Genomic DNA, 15,887 nt, shown 5'->3' with positions numbered 1-15,887 from the left:
TGGGTGCTCTTATCGCGCGATTGGACTCCTATCTGACTACCCCATCCCGGAATTGGCGCACCGCCGGCTTCCGAGGTCAAGCTGTCCATTCTTCAACATTACAAACCTATCTCTGATAATACGACTCACTCTTCACGTTCTATAAAGTTACGGCGAACCTAAGCAGCCTCATCTCAGAAAGTCTGCCATAATCGGACCTGTACCGCAAAGACCCAGCCATCATGGCGACCTCAACTGCCCACCGCCGCCTCCTCCAAGAATACCGCGCCCTGACCAACAACCCACCAGAAGGCATCACCGCAGGCCCCGTCTCCGAAGACGATCTCCTACACTGGGAAGCGCTGATCCAAGGTCCCGAGGGGACGCCATTCGAGGGCGGTGTATTCCCTGCCGAGCTCAAGTTCCCGAAAGATTATCCGCTCGCGCCACCGTCTATGAAATTCATCGGCGAAGTCTGGCATCCTAATGGTTAGTTTCAGTCCAGTCTGTTTAACACACAAACGGCAAGCATGTGAAGTGGTGCTTCGACCGAGGGCTTAATAGTGGAGTGAGGATGAAGACTAACGATACCCAGTATATCCAAGCGGACTGGTCTGCATCTCGATTCTTCACCCCCCGGGAGACGACCCAAACCACTACGAGCATGCATCTGAGCGTTGGTCGCCAATCCAGAGTGTCGAGAAGATCTTGATTTCAGTGATGAGCATGCTAGCGGAGCCGAACGACGAAAGCCCTGCGAATGTGGAGGCTGCAAAGCAGTGGAGGGAGCATAGGGCAGAGTACGAGCAGAGGGTTAGAGATGGGTGCCGGAGGATGCTGGGTTTGTGAGATCAGTTTTACAATAAGACGTGGGAGTGAGGATGGGTAACAATATCTGGCATTGTGGTTGGGTCTACGTAGCGTTGGCGTGTATGGAGTTTATTGAGGATAAATGAGAAAAACGTGTTCAAGCATCAGAACTACATTACAGTTGGCGCTGGGAATGACAGTGATTGCAGATATTCGCACGGGAGCTCTAGAAAATGACAACCATAGGTTCTCGAATGTAGAATTCTTGTCGTTCTCTTCATATTCGATGGGCACTAATTGTGCTAAACAGACGTCTATTATACAACACACTCTAACCATTCCAAAATGCAATACTCAATCAAACGCCAAATCCCAACCCCCTTCCCCCGACCCAGCCGTTTTAAAGATGTCCCCAAACCCATCATGAAGCCTAAAAGTTTCATCAAGCACAAGTCCACTCCGCAAAAACACACCAACGCGCACTTCTATCTGCAAGTACCAATCCTCTCCAAACGCCTTTCTCCCCACACTTAATAATGGTCTCCCAGACCCCACCATCCCCTATTTCAGTCGAACCTCCAGTTCCAATGCCGCCACCACGGTCTTCTTTTCTCATGAGTCTCAATATCTTTCCGCTTGGCGACTGGATAGCCAGTTTGGCTGGCTTCTTTGAGGCGTATGTGCTAGGGTTCGAGCCAGAAGCTGATGAGGCGGTCACGCTCATCGCGCTCTCGGGCCGAGAGTATGGAACTGGCGACATGGCACCTTGGCTAGCCACGATAGACGACGGGTGTTGGCGGATTGCAAATACAAAGGTATTGTTTATAGCAAGCAGTTGGCATTGCGGTTGCGCAACATATAAATCGTGGCGTTGAGCATGTGGCGTGGGGTGGCGGACCAAGAATTCGTAAGCTGGATTGCTTCCAGTATGATTGATTGGTAGAGAAAGTGCAATCGGATGAGGGATATCCTTTATGCTGTGCATAAGGCCTCTCTTGCCGGCATAGATCTTGAGGTTTCCAGACCCCTCGTCGCCTGGGAGAAGTGCCTTGATAGTATACTGCTTGCTGCCCCGAACCCATTCCGCTTGTGCCAATGCACGCTTCTTAACAATCTCGCCAGATTCGAAAACGTCACCATCGATATCGCGCTTGAAGGCGCGCGTTTCGACTTCTGCAACGCACTCTACGTCTGCAGGAACAGTGAACCTGACCTGAGCAAGCTCGAGATTTTCTAGCCTGAGTAGAGACGTATTGAAATCTTGCAACTGCATGTTGTTCTTGAAGAATGGAGGGCAGGCACAGGGAAGTGCGAGTAAGACATCGTGGGCCACAGGTGGAGAGAGATGTTGATGCTGATGATGCTCTGGCACATGAGTCCAGCAGATCTCCATTGGCCGGGCAAGGAAGTACCAGGATTCCGCCAATGTTGGTCCTGTGCTGGAGTAAAGGCTTCGGAGTGGATTCGTCGAGCTTGCAAGAGAACAGTCCATAATTCGCCATTCGTTATCGACGAGCACTGTGTTCCACCAGTGATTGGATCTGGGAACAAGTCCAACCTCCGACGCCTCTAAAGGCGACTTCAGATAACCACGGACAACCTCGCAGTGAATGCCAACAGCAGAGCACATCTCCATGACCAAAACCGATACTTCCTCTGGGCTGCCTCGTTTCGACTGAATTACTCTCCTCGGGTTAACAGGGTCCTCCCCATCGAAATCTTCTTCCCATGAAATCTTTTCAGCAACCCAGGTAAAGATAGCTCTAAGCCGCTGCACATCGCTTCTGTATGGCCTACAGATATAGCCCGTGGCCAAACTGCTTGGGTTCATTGTTTGCGGTAAGTTACTGATAAACCTTGAGTTCTTGTCCACTAAACTTAAATTGACGGTTTGATAGTTAGTTGGCTCCATCACTGCCGTTCCATCCGCAGCTTCATCGCCCTGGGTTGTATCGTAAAGTTCGTCAACGGGGCTTATAGCAGGATAGTCCATCATCTGACATCTTTCCTTTCGCTCTAGGCGCTCAATGCGACTGAGAGAATTGGATCGATTTACATCCCGGCGGACCTGAACCCAGTCGGCACCTGAACCGTCCCCATCCAGGCCATTGTTTCCTTGGCCGCTGCCAAGTCCTCCAGCAATGGCAGTAATACCATTTGGTAGCATACTCCGTGATGACAGTGGACGCGAAGCTTCTCCTGTAACAATCGTTTTTCGGCTACTTGCTGCGCCTGTTTTTGCAGACTCGATTATTTTCTTAAAAAAGCCGCTTTTCTTGGGCTTTGGGGCCATAAGTCCTCCAAGTGCGCTGGAAGAGTCGGCATTATACCCCATCTGTGATTGTGCCCTTGGGGGCCCCGATGCATGACTGCTGTGGTAAGTAACTCCACTAATGGGAGTGTGAGGCCGGCTCTCTTGCTCGAAACCGTTTTGAATGGCAGCAAAATCATTGCCTCGCATTCCGAGTGCACTTCTAGTTCTGACGTGAAAAGAATCTTTCTTTCTAGCAAGACTCCCAGCACTAGTGGCGCTAAATGCACCAGCAGAGTGGCCGCTCATAATACTCCGGTCAGTTAGTTGAGTGCTTGCGCTTTCGTTTGTTGTTGTGCTTTGAACCCCAGAGGATGAGTTTGTCGATGTAGACTTTGTTGTGAAGGTCCTTCCCAGCATTTGTTTCCCAACCTCGTATGCAGATTTCCGATGTCGCAATTTTCTGGCTTCCTGAGTTCCGAAAGATGACGCCTTGTGCCGTAATGTTGGTTGCTCACCAAACGCTCCCGCCATAGAAGATTTTGGCCTGTCCTGAAATTGAGCAAGATCAGCCATAGAAGATTGCGGCCGGCTCACTGACGAGAACTTCGGCGGAACTGTTGGAGGTCCCATACTTGAATTTATACTACTCTCGTCTGAGTTCCGGGGGTGGCGTTGCCTAAGCCTACTCTCCATCCGTTGCACGTAATTGCTAAGCTGCGGGGCTTCATTGTCTTGTTGTTGAGGATCTTGGAATTGCCCATCGAATTGTTGATTTGCGCTATAATCATCCATAGATGCTGCTGATCTGTGGGGCCCGTTTCGCCTGGAGGCCCTTGAATATGTTTCATCAAAGGCTTCCGGCGACCATGGATCTAAAGGTGGCTCCGGTGTCTCATTTTCTCTCGAAAGTCCCATACCTTCTAAAGATGACATCACATCATCCATTGCATTCCTGAGGGGTGAAGGCGTAAGACCAGTCGCTCCAGGAGAAGGAGGGCAGGGGCTTGTCGCACGCGGAGTATGATAGGCATTCGATTGATTCTGATACGTCTGGCTGTCAGTTGTGTGGGGAACATATGTGTGTCTGTGAGGCGGAGGCGGCGGAGGCGGAGAAGAGTCTCTTCTTGGGCGGTTCGAATTGGATGGCATTTCCGGCTGATTTGGCTGATATGAATTATCTGGGAAAGGTGAAGGCGCTCTATAATTGTCGTACGGATCAGCTGGTGGGCAAGGTGAAGGTTGCCGCGAGTATGCTTGATATGCAGATTGCGGGCGAGGTGAAGGGCCTCGAGAGTGGGTTTCATAGGTAGATGGCGCATAGGGGGATGTTTGGCGCGGGGGTTCTTGGTGATTCATAGGTGGACATGGTGATGGTGCCCGAGAGTAGGACTGGTGGGCAGGTTGCGCATAAGGAGATGGGGCCCGGGGATGAGACTCGTGCGCAGGTTGCGCATATGGCGATGGGGCCCGAGAATAAGGCTCATGTGTAGGTTGCGCGTAGGGTGATGGGGCCCGATAACGAGATTCCTGCGTAGGTTGCGGATTTTGAGGTGATGCTCGTGCGCCATAACCCCCGATTTGTTTTGGTGGGGGCACATAACCGATCCTGTCATGGATTGATTTTGAAGGCGAGGGCTTTGGAGGCGGGGGCTTTGGCTTCGCTATGGTCTCTTGCCTTTGCAGTTCGGCTCTCTTTTGAGCTGCTAAATCGGGAGCTGCATATGCTTGAAACGGCTTTCTAAATGGTTTCGCCTTGGCTGCCTTCGGCGCTTGTGGGTTGTATGGGTTTGGGCTTGGAGATCGATCTGGCATAGGGCTTGTAGCTCTACTTGCTGGCTGAAAGCTGTCGTCCAGAACTTGTACGAAGTTTGATGGGAAAAGCCCCATCACGCGCTTGTCTCGTCGCAGCCTCCCCATCCACCATGATCCGTCCCCTGCGTTCAGGCATTCTATAAGGTCTCCTTCTATAAATCCTAGGTCTCGTTTTGACTGCACATTATAAAATCAGTATCCGCTTGTTGTGACATAAATAGGAGCTGCAGGACTCACCTCTCCGCCCCAGGAGTACACAGCTCGACACCAACATGGAAAGCGCGATGGAAGCCCAGGCGGTTCGAGAGCCATTCTGGTATGGCAGATTTTTTCTCTCGCTTTGTATAGTTGTAGGCGCGCAAACCACAAGGAGTTTCTAACACTTGCAGTATGTACCGCACCCAATATCTCCCGTGCCAACGACCATTTGTCGACGAAAGGCGTTTTCTTAGTTGTCCATATAGATTGTTCGGGAGAGGAATAGAAAGAATCTAGCACCACCGACCAAAAAGTCGTGAGAGATGTCCGTGCAAATAGAGCTGTCTGTTATTATTTGGCTGGTTGTGATATTTGAGTCCAAGCATTTAAGCGCAATAGTACTTGCAGTATTGAAGCTTTCGGTTGCTGTGTGTTTGGATACCGTCACTGATTTCGTCCAACTGGAACATATCACGGTTGACATGGCAACCAGAACGTTATCGGATAATAGCACCCAGCAACCCCAGGACACTGTCTTTGACTGGCGATTTTCAGGGTCGAAGTAAAAAGGTTACCATAGGGATTCAAAACAGTTCTACCATTTAAGACATAATAATCTTTAAGACACGAGCTTCTGACATCAAAACCATCAAAGATTCGTTGGTTAACATCTTCGTCGACTTCGCCGCATTTGATGGTCCGGGCTTAGTCCGTTGGCTGGGGCAATCAGTGTTTACATGATCATAGCTCCACTTCCGCCTATCCATCTCAAACGCAGCTTCCTCTCCAGCAATTCCAGTTGCAAACAGAGAGAATACTGCGCAGTTGTACTTTTCGTTTCTATTTGCTGGCTACTGGAAAGTCACGCAATTGCTACTTCGAATTGAAATCTTACGCTTCCCCTGAACACCCTCGCAACGATGTCTGATGATGCGGCTGGCAGCCAGTACCAGGTCCTGGAGGAATTGGGCAGTGAGCAACCATCAATCCACCAGACAATAGGAGTAACTGACAAGTACAGGTGGGAGCTTTGGAGTAGTATATAAGGCCATCGAGAGGGCAACAGGGGAGATTGTCGCCATCAAACATGTAAGGACGACGTTCACTACTATGAAGAAAAGTTGTCGAAACTGACTGCTTCCGCATAGATTGATCTCGAATCAAGTGAGGATGATATACAGGAAATCCAGCAAGAGATCTCGGTGCTCAGCACCTGTGCCAGCCCCTTTGTTACACAATATAAAGAGAGCTTTCTCCGCGGACATAAATTATGGATTGTTATGGAGTACTTGGGTGGTGGATCTTGCTTAGACTTGGTTCGTTCCAAGCTGACATGATTATCTGGATACTGAATGCTGACTTGTTGCAGCTAAAACCAGGTCCGGTCCACGAAGCTCACATTGCAATCATTTGCCGCGAACTGCTTCTCGGCCTCGATTATCTTCACCAAGAAGGGAAGATCCACAGAGATATAAAGGCTGCAAACATATTGTTATCCTCGACTGGAAAGGTTAAATTGGCAGATTTCGGAGTTGCAGCGCAGCTCACCAATATCAAATCGCAAAGAAACACATTTGTAGGGACGCCATTCTGGATGGCCCCTGAAGTCATCCAGCAGGCTGGTTATGACTTCAAAGCAGATATTTGGTCTCTCGGAATCACTGCAATGGAGTTGGTTAATGGCGAACCTCCCAATGCCAGCACACATCCGATGAAGGTGCTGTTTCTTATACCAAAAGCGCCAGCACCTAGGCTCGAAGGGAACAACCACAGTCGCGAATTCAAAGATTTTGTGGCGCAGTGCTTGGTCAAGGAGTGCAGCAAACGTCCATCAGCAAAGGAACTGTTGAAGCACAAATTCATCCGATCTGCGGGGAGAGTCGAAGCTTTGCAAGAATTGGTGGAAAGAAAGCAAGAATGGGATGGAGGCCGGAACCGCCCATCTCACCCGAGATTTTATGAGGAGGTATTGACCTCAATGACACCAAAGGACGATTCGGATGCTTGGGTGTTTGATACTGTGAAGGCAAAGACAATTCACAAATCTACTTCGAAGAGGAGGAAGCTGTCCGTTATACCAGGCAACATTCAAAATGGCCAAACGGGGGCAGAGGAAGCTCTGCGACGTCTAGACCTCAAAGATGCCCCACTCACAATGTCATCTCCTTCACCAGGCACTGTGAGACGACGCACAGTTCAGAAGCAGCCGTCGATCATGCAGCTGCCGTTAACCCCGACCAAGTCTTCAAAGAACACATCCCCTAAGAAGCCACTGCAGCCGGATATGAACTTTGGCAACAGTGGCTCCACAGTCCGTCTCTTCCGCCGTGTTTCGGATAACTCAACTGCGGGAGTAGTCGATTCGTCAATTGAGATCCGAGACGAAAATCGGCCGCCAACTGTGGAAACTATCAGCAAGGAGGCGCAGTTGGGTCGCAGAGCATATAATAAGGCCGTCGATCCTTCATTCCAGGAGGTACACGCACAGACAAGCAGTCAGAAAAAGCGCGAAGCCCTCTCACGTCTTGCAGACGCCTGGAGTGCCTTTGATGCAATTGACCCAGATGGAGAGGTTCAGCTGCTGAAACTAATGCTCGAGAAAGTTCAGGCGGATCCAAAACTGCGATTCTTAGCATCAGCATCACCATCGAAAGATCAGACTCCTGTGTGCACCCCCCGAAAGTCATCTCAGGCGCAAGTCTCACCAGGCCCCAAGCTAGTCATGGCTCAAAACAACCCGCATCTTCGAAGCCACCGCCAGCGACGTGAGTCGATGCAAGTCGCCGATAGGGAGTGGAATGAAAAGATGCACAACCTACCCGGGCAAGTCACACCCGGGATGGAACACACAAAACAACTCGCCGACGTCCTTTATGGACGTTGGGCAGATGGGCTTCGTAACCGCTGGGGGGCACTATGATTCTAGCAACCCAGCTCGAGCCCTTGTACTAACCAATGTCTGCGTTATTGTCGACCTTACAACATTTGCTCGCCTTGCATACAAAAAACTCGCATAGCATTGAATTTATACCCCAGGCAACGCATCAAAATATCAACTAGCATTCAGAATTTGCCCTCTGAATCATCGCTTCACGCCAATCGTGGAGCTCATTGTACTTTTCTTATGGCAATAGATTTGTCGACTGTTTGATTTCCCAGTTTTAATTTGGAGAGGTCGTTGTCCTAGACGACGGAAGGGGCGCGGTGTATGATTGATGAAATTTGGAATTTTGTTGCGCCAGAAAGCTGCTTCGAGCATGTCTGTAGCTGCGTTTGATATTTTGGGAGGTTGCCCTTTTTCGAGCCTGCTACTTTGGGGAGTGCTCAGGGCCTTTGTTACGCATAGTAAAGTTGGGGATGTAGCATATTTGCATATGTACTGTAATAGAAGGCGTTATGATTGAAGCTATCATAACTCTTTGTTATAACAACTGTGAAATGGCACTGCAATGAGGCTTGTTCAAGTAGTATTATTCCTTCCCGTTTTACTAATTGCGTGCTATTGAACGTATAGAACGCCCGGGATACTCTATTTCGTTTCCCTCTGTAGTTCTTTGATGATCAGACGGTCAGATCCACGTTTCGCCCACCTTTTCCACGATATAATAGGATCAGTCCACCATACCCACATGCCACTGCTCATGAGCGTGTCCACTATTTTCCCCAGCTTTTAGCCTCCACCCCTTCTGGCGGATTCGTCTCCACCGGCTTTTTCTTCACATCTGCCCAATTCGTGCTCAGTGCCGTTCCGTTGCTCTCAGTATAGCTCTTCATCATCGCCCTCTTCGTATCCGGGTCCGCATCCTTATACAGCTTCTTGAAGAACCCATGCAATGGGTCCGCCTCATCATCATCGTCTCCACCGAGCTTATTATCACCAGTGGACTCGGCGGCCAGTGCACTAATAGCGAGGGCATCCCAGTTCTTAGGGCCGTGCTTTGATGAGGTGGGGTATGAGGGGGCCTTTTCGGCCGTACTGGCGGGGGTTTGAGGAGTGGAGTCCTTGATGTCGTCTGTGGTGGCAAGAGCGGGGACTCGCGTTGCACTCTCTAGAGCTGGCCACTTCGTGCCGCTGGTTTTGTGGAGTGTGATTTCGAGTTTATTGGGAGTTATGGAAAATGTGCTCTCTGAGGGGCTGATTCGTTCATAAAGATTGTCAAGGGAGTAATTATAGCTACTATTTGCGCCGATCGGGAAGTTGACTTCGACCTGCGTGGGATTAGTGAGTAATTCGATGGAGGGTATTTCAAATGATTGTAGAACTTACAGAATCTTCGGCAATAGTAACTTCGGCCTTCTCCTTTGGAATACCCTTTGCAAAGATCGTGATCGTAACTTTATTGCTTGATTGGTACCACTCATGCCTGATCTTCTCCTTTGGGGTCTGTGCTGGAGTGGTTGATGTCTGAGGAACCTGAGTCACGGCCTTGCCTTTCTCCTCCGCTACCACTGTCTTGCCCACTTCGGGCAACTTAGCTTCATCAGGCACCTCCGTAACTGTAACCTTCCTCCCTTCTGAGTCTTCAGGCAGCTTCTCATATTCATTGGCAACCTTCAACTGCCAAACTCCCAGGCTCTTCTCCTTCTCATTCAGCTTCCTCACCCACGTCAGCACGAGCCGCGAATCTCCAAGTCGCCCCAGACTGTATAGTGCGATAGCTCTCCTCATCTGGGCGGCGGTGATCAGCTCACGTCGAGCTCTTTGGCGAGCAGCCAAAACTCCAGCTTCGGCATCTTGGAGGGCGAGGTCGTATTGCCCGGCACGGTGGTATGCAGTCGAGCGGTTCGTGAACCATAGGGGTGAGTTCGCGGTTTTAAGAGCGTTGGTGTAATGGGTGATGGCGGAGGCGTAGTCTTTGGCTGCAAGGGCCTTGGCACCCAGATCAGCTTGAGTCGACATGGCCGTGGTCTTGGTTAGCGAAGCTATCCCAAAGGAAATATTGTATTGTCAATATCGAAAGATAGTTCGGTGGAAGTGCAAGCTGAGAGAATATTTGCCCATCAGATGTTCAGAGTTGTATTGTTGGAGGGGTCCGCTGTAGCCCATGGAACCTTGTGGATATTTGGTAGCCTTGTCGATTCTGCCGCCAGGCACACCGCCTTTCGTGATGAAGGTGCATGAGTCTCACTTTCAACGGCGCCGTTTAATATGCCATCATCTTACATATACAGGCATTGTATCACTTAGCCCGACAATATATGGCTGTACAGCGCAACAAAGACTATTATTTTCTACTATATATACTTAACCATATCGTATTCTATCCCCACAACGCATCTTTACTCCTTCCTTTCCCTTTCAGCATCGGAGGAGATAGGAGAATAGAATTCCATGCTTCCTCCCCATCAATGAAAAGCCTGAACTTCAGAAGGCTCTGATCACTAGCTTCTGGGCTTTCAATAGTCACAGACCCGAACTTCGAATTTCCTTCTGCAATATACCTGCGAATTGTTAGAAATGCGTCAAAAGGTAGAGCTCAGAAACTTACTTCACGAGCACATCATCATCGTCCGTCTGCCGATAACTCGGAATAGGCAAGTAAAACTGGCTCAAAGGACTCGTCGAAAACTCATGCACCGTGGAACTAAGTGGCCACTTTCCGCCTAGAGGGGGTGGGAACGCCGTTGAGGCGAACTCATGGCGATCACCAGACAACACCACAACGCCAACGCCGCCTTTCAAGCCAACATCCCACATAGCCTCAAGGATTTTTTGACGTTCATCCAAGAATCCTGCCCAAGTATCCAGGTTGTTGACCTTCCAGTTCTTGGTGAAGGGAACACTGCTGACCACGAACTTCCATCTCACGCCCCGAGGCACTGGTCGGGCAAGGAAGGCGAGTAGATCATGCAATTGCTCGTTTCCTAGCATGGATTTCCCAGTCTCGTTGGCGGGTAGACCGGCATTGAGGTCCCTGTACCTGCGAGTATCCATCATAAAGAAGGTCGCTGGGCCCTGGGTGAACTCAAAGTATGTGGCGTCTGTTCGGTCCCTGTTGTAGATGCTAGACTTGCGGGCAACAGGGGGGTTGACTGCACCCTGGTAGTTGTTCCAAGGCTCAATTGCTGTTTGGTAAAGACTTGTCTCGTGGTCCTCCGTGTTTAAATCGAAATCATTGGCGATTTCATGGTCGTCGATGACGTGGATCCAGCTCAGGTTCTGTGAAACTGCTGGCCAGTCTGGGGAGGCATAGACTTGTCGATAGTCGCGGCGATAGTCCTCGACATGATAACCAAAGCGCTTTGGGACATCGATGTAAATGAAGTCTCCGAGGAAGAGCATAAACTGCGCGTCCAAAGATGGTAGAACCTTCGCAAGATGTTTAAATCCTGGAATGCTCAACGGGTGTTTGAATGGGTTGTACGGAAACCTTGGAATAATGCAACTAGAAGTCAAGAAAGTAAACTTTCCATCGGGTTCACTGGTATAGCCAATCCTCGGCGCACTCGTAATAAATCCTTTGTGGTTGTTCGACGTCACATACTCGTACTTGTTCCTTCCGGCTCTTCCTATTGTTCTCGGGAGTGGAATAGAAATCGCCGAAGTGTAATCCGTGTCGTTGCTGAGGTTAGTGATTGGACCGTAGCTTCGCCATCCAGAATCTGCCACGCCACTGTGTGGATCCAGGTTGCGTACAGAGACGTATATCGGCAGGTTGGCTCGGTCTGGCTCCCGAACGAGTAGCTTCGCCTCTGAATCCGACACATATCCAAGGCGAGCAAATGAAAGATCGTTGCTAGGATATTGCACCTTGGCACGGTATATGAGATCCGTGGCTGCCAAAACTAGTCCCAGATTGATGAGAAAAGTCGCAATTGATATAAAGCGGCTAGTCGGGCTTGGGAGACCTGTCAAGAGAGTCTTCAATACCTTGGGGCCTTTTTTCTCGAGAATAATAGTCTCTTCGACATCAAAATCTTCTTGGGCGGTTGTAGAGTGACCCCCGTCGTCATTATCCGGGCTAGATCCCGCCACAGCATCCGCATATGATTGTGGTTGTCCGTTTGCTTGGGTGTTGTGGACCTTCACATCGACCTCATCCGCGATAACATCGTACTGGGACCGGCCCAGATAGGACGCGATAAACGACGGGATATAAAGGGCGAACAGCGTGTAGATGATAGGTGGGCATACGGGAGTAGGAATCTGGCTTTCTTGTCAGCTAAGGTTCTCAAAGGCGCATACTGGATTTCATACCCATCTGAGAAAGACGTAAGCCGCCAATCGCAAGCCGATTGAGCTCACAGCAGTTGCTTGATCCTGCCAAGCCATTGCGATTAAATGCTGAAACCAGAAACAACAGAGAGAGATACGAGGGCGGTGGAAGTTATCATGGGCAATGCGCGTAGGTATAAGAACCGGCAATCGAAATAATTATGAAATATAACAGGAATTATCCCTCCGGCTCCTTGTTATGTTTGTCTCGCTCATTTCTTCGTCACCGGCAATCGTCGTATACGTCATGCCGAGTAGCTCCCAAGTTGGTGAACTAAACCTTAAACAGACTGCACCTTCTCTAAGGGTCCGTGCACCGTTTGCCGGCGGGACCCCCCTACGGCCCCCACCCGAATCACTTTGAGGTACAGTATAAGAAAGAACTTGACATGTGAAGATGGGAACAATGCTATTGAATCTTATCTGCTGTACGTTATAGTATTCAAACTGTTCCGTCAAATTGTTTATTTACAAAATGTCGTCCCAGCGTAATTACATTCCGTTCTCCGCCTTGAATTTATCCCACGCTTCATTCAGGGTCGAAAACACAGCAGAGCTAATCATTTTCACCTCCGTACTTGCGCCCTGTGATAACTGCGAAGAAAAGTATTAGCTTAAAATATTAGCCAGCCAGGATATGAATAGCTTACCTTGTCGGGGTGGACCTTGGCGATCGCCTTCATATAGTTGATCTTGACCTTCCCATTCATAATCAAGTCGTGCATGCCAACCTTCTTCCACCCGCTCCCTTCCCAGAGGACATTATCCAATCCTCCCAAAAGCGCTCTTAGGTTATCTCTCCGTCCATCTCGCCAAGCTGCTATCCGCGCGTCGACGCTATCACTCAGCTCGAACTTTTCGTCATCTGCCTTATCCGCAGCAGCATTGGCAGCGCGCATTCGCGTTACTGCCTCAGAGTCTTTAACAACGGCGGTAGGGCGGGAAGGCGGTGTCGCTCGGGGACGCGGCGTTGGAGCCTTAGGTTTAGGTGCCAACGCTTTCTCACAGCGTAGTCTTCCTTGGATAGCGATCGCACCGCCAGCGCCACCCTCCACAGCTTGTCTCCATACAGCACCAGCATCGGCCCAGCGCTCCATGTGTTCAAGAGCTTCCGCCTTACGCATCAATGCCTTGCCGTAGAATTCTGTCATACTTTTCTTACTGTCTGTGGTGGACTGGTCCTGCAGGTCTATCACCTCATTGCTACCACGGCTTGGGCCAATGAGAGAGAGCGCTGTGTCGGCATCGGACACAGCGGTTTTGGGATCACCCGTCTTGATGGCGGTAAGTGAGCGGTTGCAGAGTAGTATGATGGTAATAGGGTGACCTTGTGGTAAGGGTGATAGAGACTGGGAGTATGAATCATTGGCTGCGGCGTAGTCACCCCGTTTAAAATGCGCAGTACCAGCCAGACGATGTTGATGAGACATCGCCAGGGCTGATGGAGACACTGGCGGGATTGTTCTTTCAGGGGCTTTCGGTCGTACGGGGATTGGCGCAGACGGTTTAGATTGCCTGGCTTGTGGGGTTCTGGTGGCCGGGACATTTGTCTTTGGTGGTTCAGGTCGAGAAGGAAGGCTCGTTTGTTTACCATTCGAATCTCCAAAAAGCAAATCTGGCTCCTCTGCCGGTTTTGGGCTGGGTGTCGCCTTCTTTCGTCGTGATGGACTCACGTATGCTTGCGCTGACTGTTCTTCCAATGCCTGTTTGGTAAGTCGAGATTTGGCATCCATGGCAGAAGTTGGTGCAACCTGCTGCCGCCTGGGCAGAGGTGTAGACCGCCCGCCTGTGGCATTAGAAACTGCAGGCGAGGGACCTCGAGAGGAAGAAGCTGAAGATGGTGCTCGATCACTAGGCTCGGCTCGAACGTTGCGTTTTGGCGGTGGGTGAGACCCTATCTCAAGCATCAAAGCCTCGTCGGTCACGGACGAACTCGACGGCTCCCCTCTCCGTCCTCGCTCACGCGGATCAATTGGTAGGGGCGCCTTCTCTGGTGGCCTTTGTCCCTCTGCTGCGCCGGTATCACGCATCCACTTCGGCTGGCTTGGGTCTACATCTTGCTGGTATTCAGCAACGGCTTTTTGTACCCTTTTCTGAGACGTTTTCCATAGAGAGTTGGCAGTTTTAAACAAGTTGCTCCCTACCGCGGCAGCTTTTGCAGCCACATCGCTATCACTAGCTGGTGATCGGCTGTCCTCACGTCTTGACTGCGATTGGCCTCTCTCCTGCCGCATCCAAGATGGAATCGCTTCCTTTCCGGACGTCTCTGCAGCAGCTCGGGCTCCATTTGAGCTAGACTCCCGACTTGGCTCGCTTGGACGAGAACCTGATCGCCCTTGCGCCTTCTCTTTTGCTACTCGATGCGCGTCATTTAACAACCACCCTACTGCTGCTTGGATGTTAAGTCCAGATCCACTCTCGGTCAGAGCTCGCCTGGAGTTCTCGGCGGTGAAGCCCATATCAACAAGTTCGTTCACGGCTTTGTCCCATGGGTCGTCAGATACCGGCCGCTCAGACTCAATCGGTGAGGGTGGGGCCTGCTGAGGAGTCGGTACCCTTTCACGGCGTCTGACTTCTTCAACAGGTTTTCCGAGGTCGCCAAGGAAGTCATCGTCGTCATCGGCCTTGCTCACGGTGACCGCTGGCGATTTACCCCGCTGGGGCATCTGGCCTAATCCAAATGGATCGTCGTCATCTTGAAATGCCTCTAGCATATCAGTCCCCGCCGATTGCTTCCAAGCTGCTGGGTTGCTTAAATCCAGCTGGTTGTCCTGAGTAGGGGCGCTAGTCTCTGGGGAGGCTGAAGGTGGCGGATAGTAGCTCGACTTGTCAACTTCTGTATCAGCATTGAAAGCCGCAAACAGATCTTCCTCCTCCTCGCCATTTGTCTTGCCGATATTTTGGCGGTTCGCCGCCGAGAACGGGTTCGTATTCACACGAGCTGAAGGTGTAGGAGGTGCGGGGCTTCGGGATGTCGTAGAGGGGGCGATCGACCCAGTTGGACTCCTCCCAAACCCAGCCTTTCCAGACTGGCCATCCCAAAAGCTTGTATTTCCAAACTCCTTATCATATTGCTTCCTCTTCTCTTCTTCCTTCTTCGCCTTCTCCGCAAGAAGCTTCTCCTGTTGTTGCTGGAGCGTCAACGTCGCCGTTTTCGCGGGGCCAAAGGAGACGAGGTTAGCAAAGCTGTCGGTTGCGGGTTTGCTGGTGGGATTTGGATTTGCAGCCCCTGATCTTTGCGCTGAAATGGGCGTGGATGTGCGAGAGCCTCCCAAAGGTGGCGTTGGCTGCTGTGTTGAGATAGACCCGAAGTAGCTGCCAGTCCCTCTTGGGGGTACCTTGCTGGCCCCTCCACTGGAGTTGGAGCTGGCCGACCACTCCAGGCCATTCAGGTCATCCATTGGGCGGCTGTAGGGACAGTGATTAGTTCATTGAACGTCAAAAAAGAGAAAACGGCTGCGAATCAAGTGTAGTAGAGTTGCATTGCTTTGATGTTTTAATCGCAAACTAATTATGGCTGTGTTGTTGGAATATTGATATCTTGGTTGCTTCCGCTCCCCGTAGTTTCGGAGAGAGACACTTGAACACTTGGAACAACTCGCGTGTACAACTAGACAG

General features: G+C 50.6%; 6 protein-coding genes across 6 annotated transcripts; 2 read left to right on the top strand and 4 right to left on the bottom strand.

Moving 5' to 3' along the window:
• Positions 1–87: 87 nt before the first annotated feature.
• Positions 88–1,136, top strand: UBC7 (E2 ubiquitin-conjugating protein ubc7). Its single transcript, XM_018275563.2, has 2 exons — positions 88–468; positions 575–1,136. The coding sequence occupies exons 1-2, from the start codon at positions 222–224 to the stop codon at positions 826–828; spliced, it is 501 nt and encodes a 166-aa protein (XP_018129621.1). The 5' UTR covers positions 88–221; the 3' UTR covers positions 829–1,136.
• On the bottom strand, positions 1,039–5,839 carry CYK3 (cytokinesis protein 3). Its single transcript, XM_018275562.2, has 2 exons — positions 5,093–5,839; positions 1,039–5,032 (listed from the first exon to the last, which is right to left on the bottom strand). Exons 1-2 carry the CDS (start codon positions 5,165–5,167, stop codon positions 1,232–1,234), a joined length of 3,876 nt encoding a protein of 1,291 aa, XP_018129650.1. The 5' UTR covers positions 5,168–5,839; the 3' UTR covers positions 1,039–1,231.
• On the top strand, positions 5,583–8,496 carry VE01_06107 (uncharacterized protein). Its single transcript, XM_018275561.2, has 4 exons — positions 5,583–6,025; positions 6,075–6,142; positions 6,202–6,369; positions 6,423–8,496. Exons 1-4 carry the CDS (start codon positions 5,974–5,976, stop codon positions 7,971–7,973), a joined length of 1,839 nt encoding a protein of 612 aa, XP_018129656.1. The 5' UTR covers positions 5,583–5,973; the 3' UTR covers positions 7,974–8,496.
• On the bottom strand, positions 8,325–10,082 carry VE01_06106 (uncharacterized protein). The gene is made up of 2 exons (XM_018275560.2): positions 9,321–10,082; positions 8,325–9,262 (listed from the first exon to the last, which is right to left on the bottom strand). Exons 1-2 carry the CDS (start codon positions 9,951–9,953, stop codon positions 8,708–8,710), a joined length of 1,188 nt encoding a protein of 395 aa, XP_018129655.1. The 5' UTR covers positions 9,954–10,082; the 3' UTR covers positions 8,325–8,707.
• A 181-nt stretch (positions 10,083–10,263) lies between these two features.
• On the bottom strand, positions 10,264–12,612 carry VE01_06105 (uncharacterized protein). Its single transcript, XM_018275559.2, has 3 exons — positions 12,252–12,612; positions 10,543–12,200; positions 10,264–10,495 (listed from the first exon to the last, which is right to left on the bottom strand). Exons 1-3 carry the CDS (start codon positions 12,324–12,326, stop codon positions 10,315–10,317), a joined length of 1,914 nt encoding a protein of 637 aa, XP_018129658.1. The 5' UTR covers positions 12,327–12,612; the 3' UTR covers positions 10,264–10,314.
• Positions 12,613–12,668: 56 nt separating this feature from the next.
• VE01_06104 (uncharacterized protein) lies at positions 12,669–15,777 on the bottom strand. The gene is made up of 2 exons (XM_018275558.2): positions 12,920–15,777; positions 12,669–12,863 (listed from the first exon to the last, which is right to left on the bottom strand). Exons 1-2 carry the CDS (start codon positions 15,668–15,670, stop codon positions 12,762–12,764), a joined length of 2,853 nt encoding a protein of 950 aa, XP_018129657.1. The 5' UTR covers positions 15,671–15,777; the 3' UTR covers positions 12,669–12,761.
• Positions 15,778–15,887: the final 110 nt, after the last annotated feature.

Source organism: Pseudogymnoascus verrucosus, assembly GCF_001662655.1.
Source record: "Pseudogymnoascus verrucosus strain UAMH 10579 unplaced genomic scaffold scaffold_27, whole genome shotgun sequence".
NCBI classification, from domain to species: Eukaryota; Fungi; Ascomycota; class Leotiomycetes; order Thelebolales; family Thelebolaceae; genus Pseudogymnoascus; species Pseudogymnoascus verrucosus.
The sequence above is the reverse complement of the archived record's forward strand: the minus strand, read 5'-3'. Positions and strand labels throughout refer to the sequence as shown.

Bases quoted from the DNA above. Each gene is read 5' to 3' on its own strand.
- UBC7 (XM_018275563.2), top strand. From the start codon at position 222: ATGGCGACCTCAACTGCCCACCGCCGCCTCCTCCAAGAATACCGCGCC. The intron at 469-574 runs GTTAGTTTCAGT...AACGATACCCAG, and splicing joins CGAAGTCTGGCATCCTAATG to TATATCCAAGCGGACTGGTC.
- CYK3 (XM_018275562.2), bottom strand. From the start codon at position 5,167: ATGGCTCTCGAACCGCCTGGGCTTCCATCGCGCTTTCCATGTTGGTGT. The intron at 5,033-5,092 runs GTGAGTCCTGCA...TATAATGTGCAG, and splicing joins TGTACTCCTGGGGCGGAGAG to TCAAAACGAGACCTAGGATT.
- VE01_06107 (XM_018275561.2), top strand. From the start codon at position 5,974: ATGTCTGATGATGCGGCTGGCAGCCAGTACCAGGTCCTGGAGGAATTG. The intron at 6,143-6,201 runs GTAAGGACGACG...GCTTCCGCATAG, and splicing joins AGATTGTCGCCATCAAACAT to ATTGATCTCGAATCAAGTGA. The intron at 6,370-6,422 runs GTTCGTTCCAAG...GACTTGTTGCAG, and splicing joins GTGGATCTTGCTTAGACTTG to CTAAAACCAGGTCCGGTCCA.
- VE01_06106 (XM_018275560.2), bottom strand. From the start codon at position 9,953: ATGTCGACTCAAGCTGATCTGGGTGCCAAGGCCCTTGCAGCCAAAGAC. The intron at 9,263-9,320 runs GTAAGTTCTACA...AATCCCACGCAG, and splicing joins TTACTATTGCCGAAGATTCT to GTCGAAGTCAACTTCCCGAT.
- VE01_06105 (XM_018275559.2), bottom strand. From the start codon at position 12,326: ATGGCTTGGCAGGATCAAGCAACTGCTGTGAGCTCAATCGGCTTGCGA. The intron at 12,201-12,251 runs GTATGAAATCCA...CAAGAAAGCCAG, and splicing joins CTTACGTCTTTCTCAGATGG to ATTCCTACTCCCGTATGCCC. The intron at 10,496-10,542 runs GTAAGTTTCTGA...AACAATTCGCAG, and splicing joins GATGATGATGTGCTCGTGAA to GTATATTGCAGAAGGAAATT.
- VE01_06104 (XM_018275558.2), bottom strand. From the start codon at position 15,670: ATGGATGACCTGAATGGCCTGGAGTGGTCGGCCAGCTCCAACTCCAGT. The intron at 12,864-12,919 runs GTAAGCTATTCA...TTTTCTTCGCAG, and splicing joins CCAAGGTCCACCCCGACAAG to TTATCACAGGGCGCAAGTAC.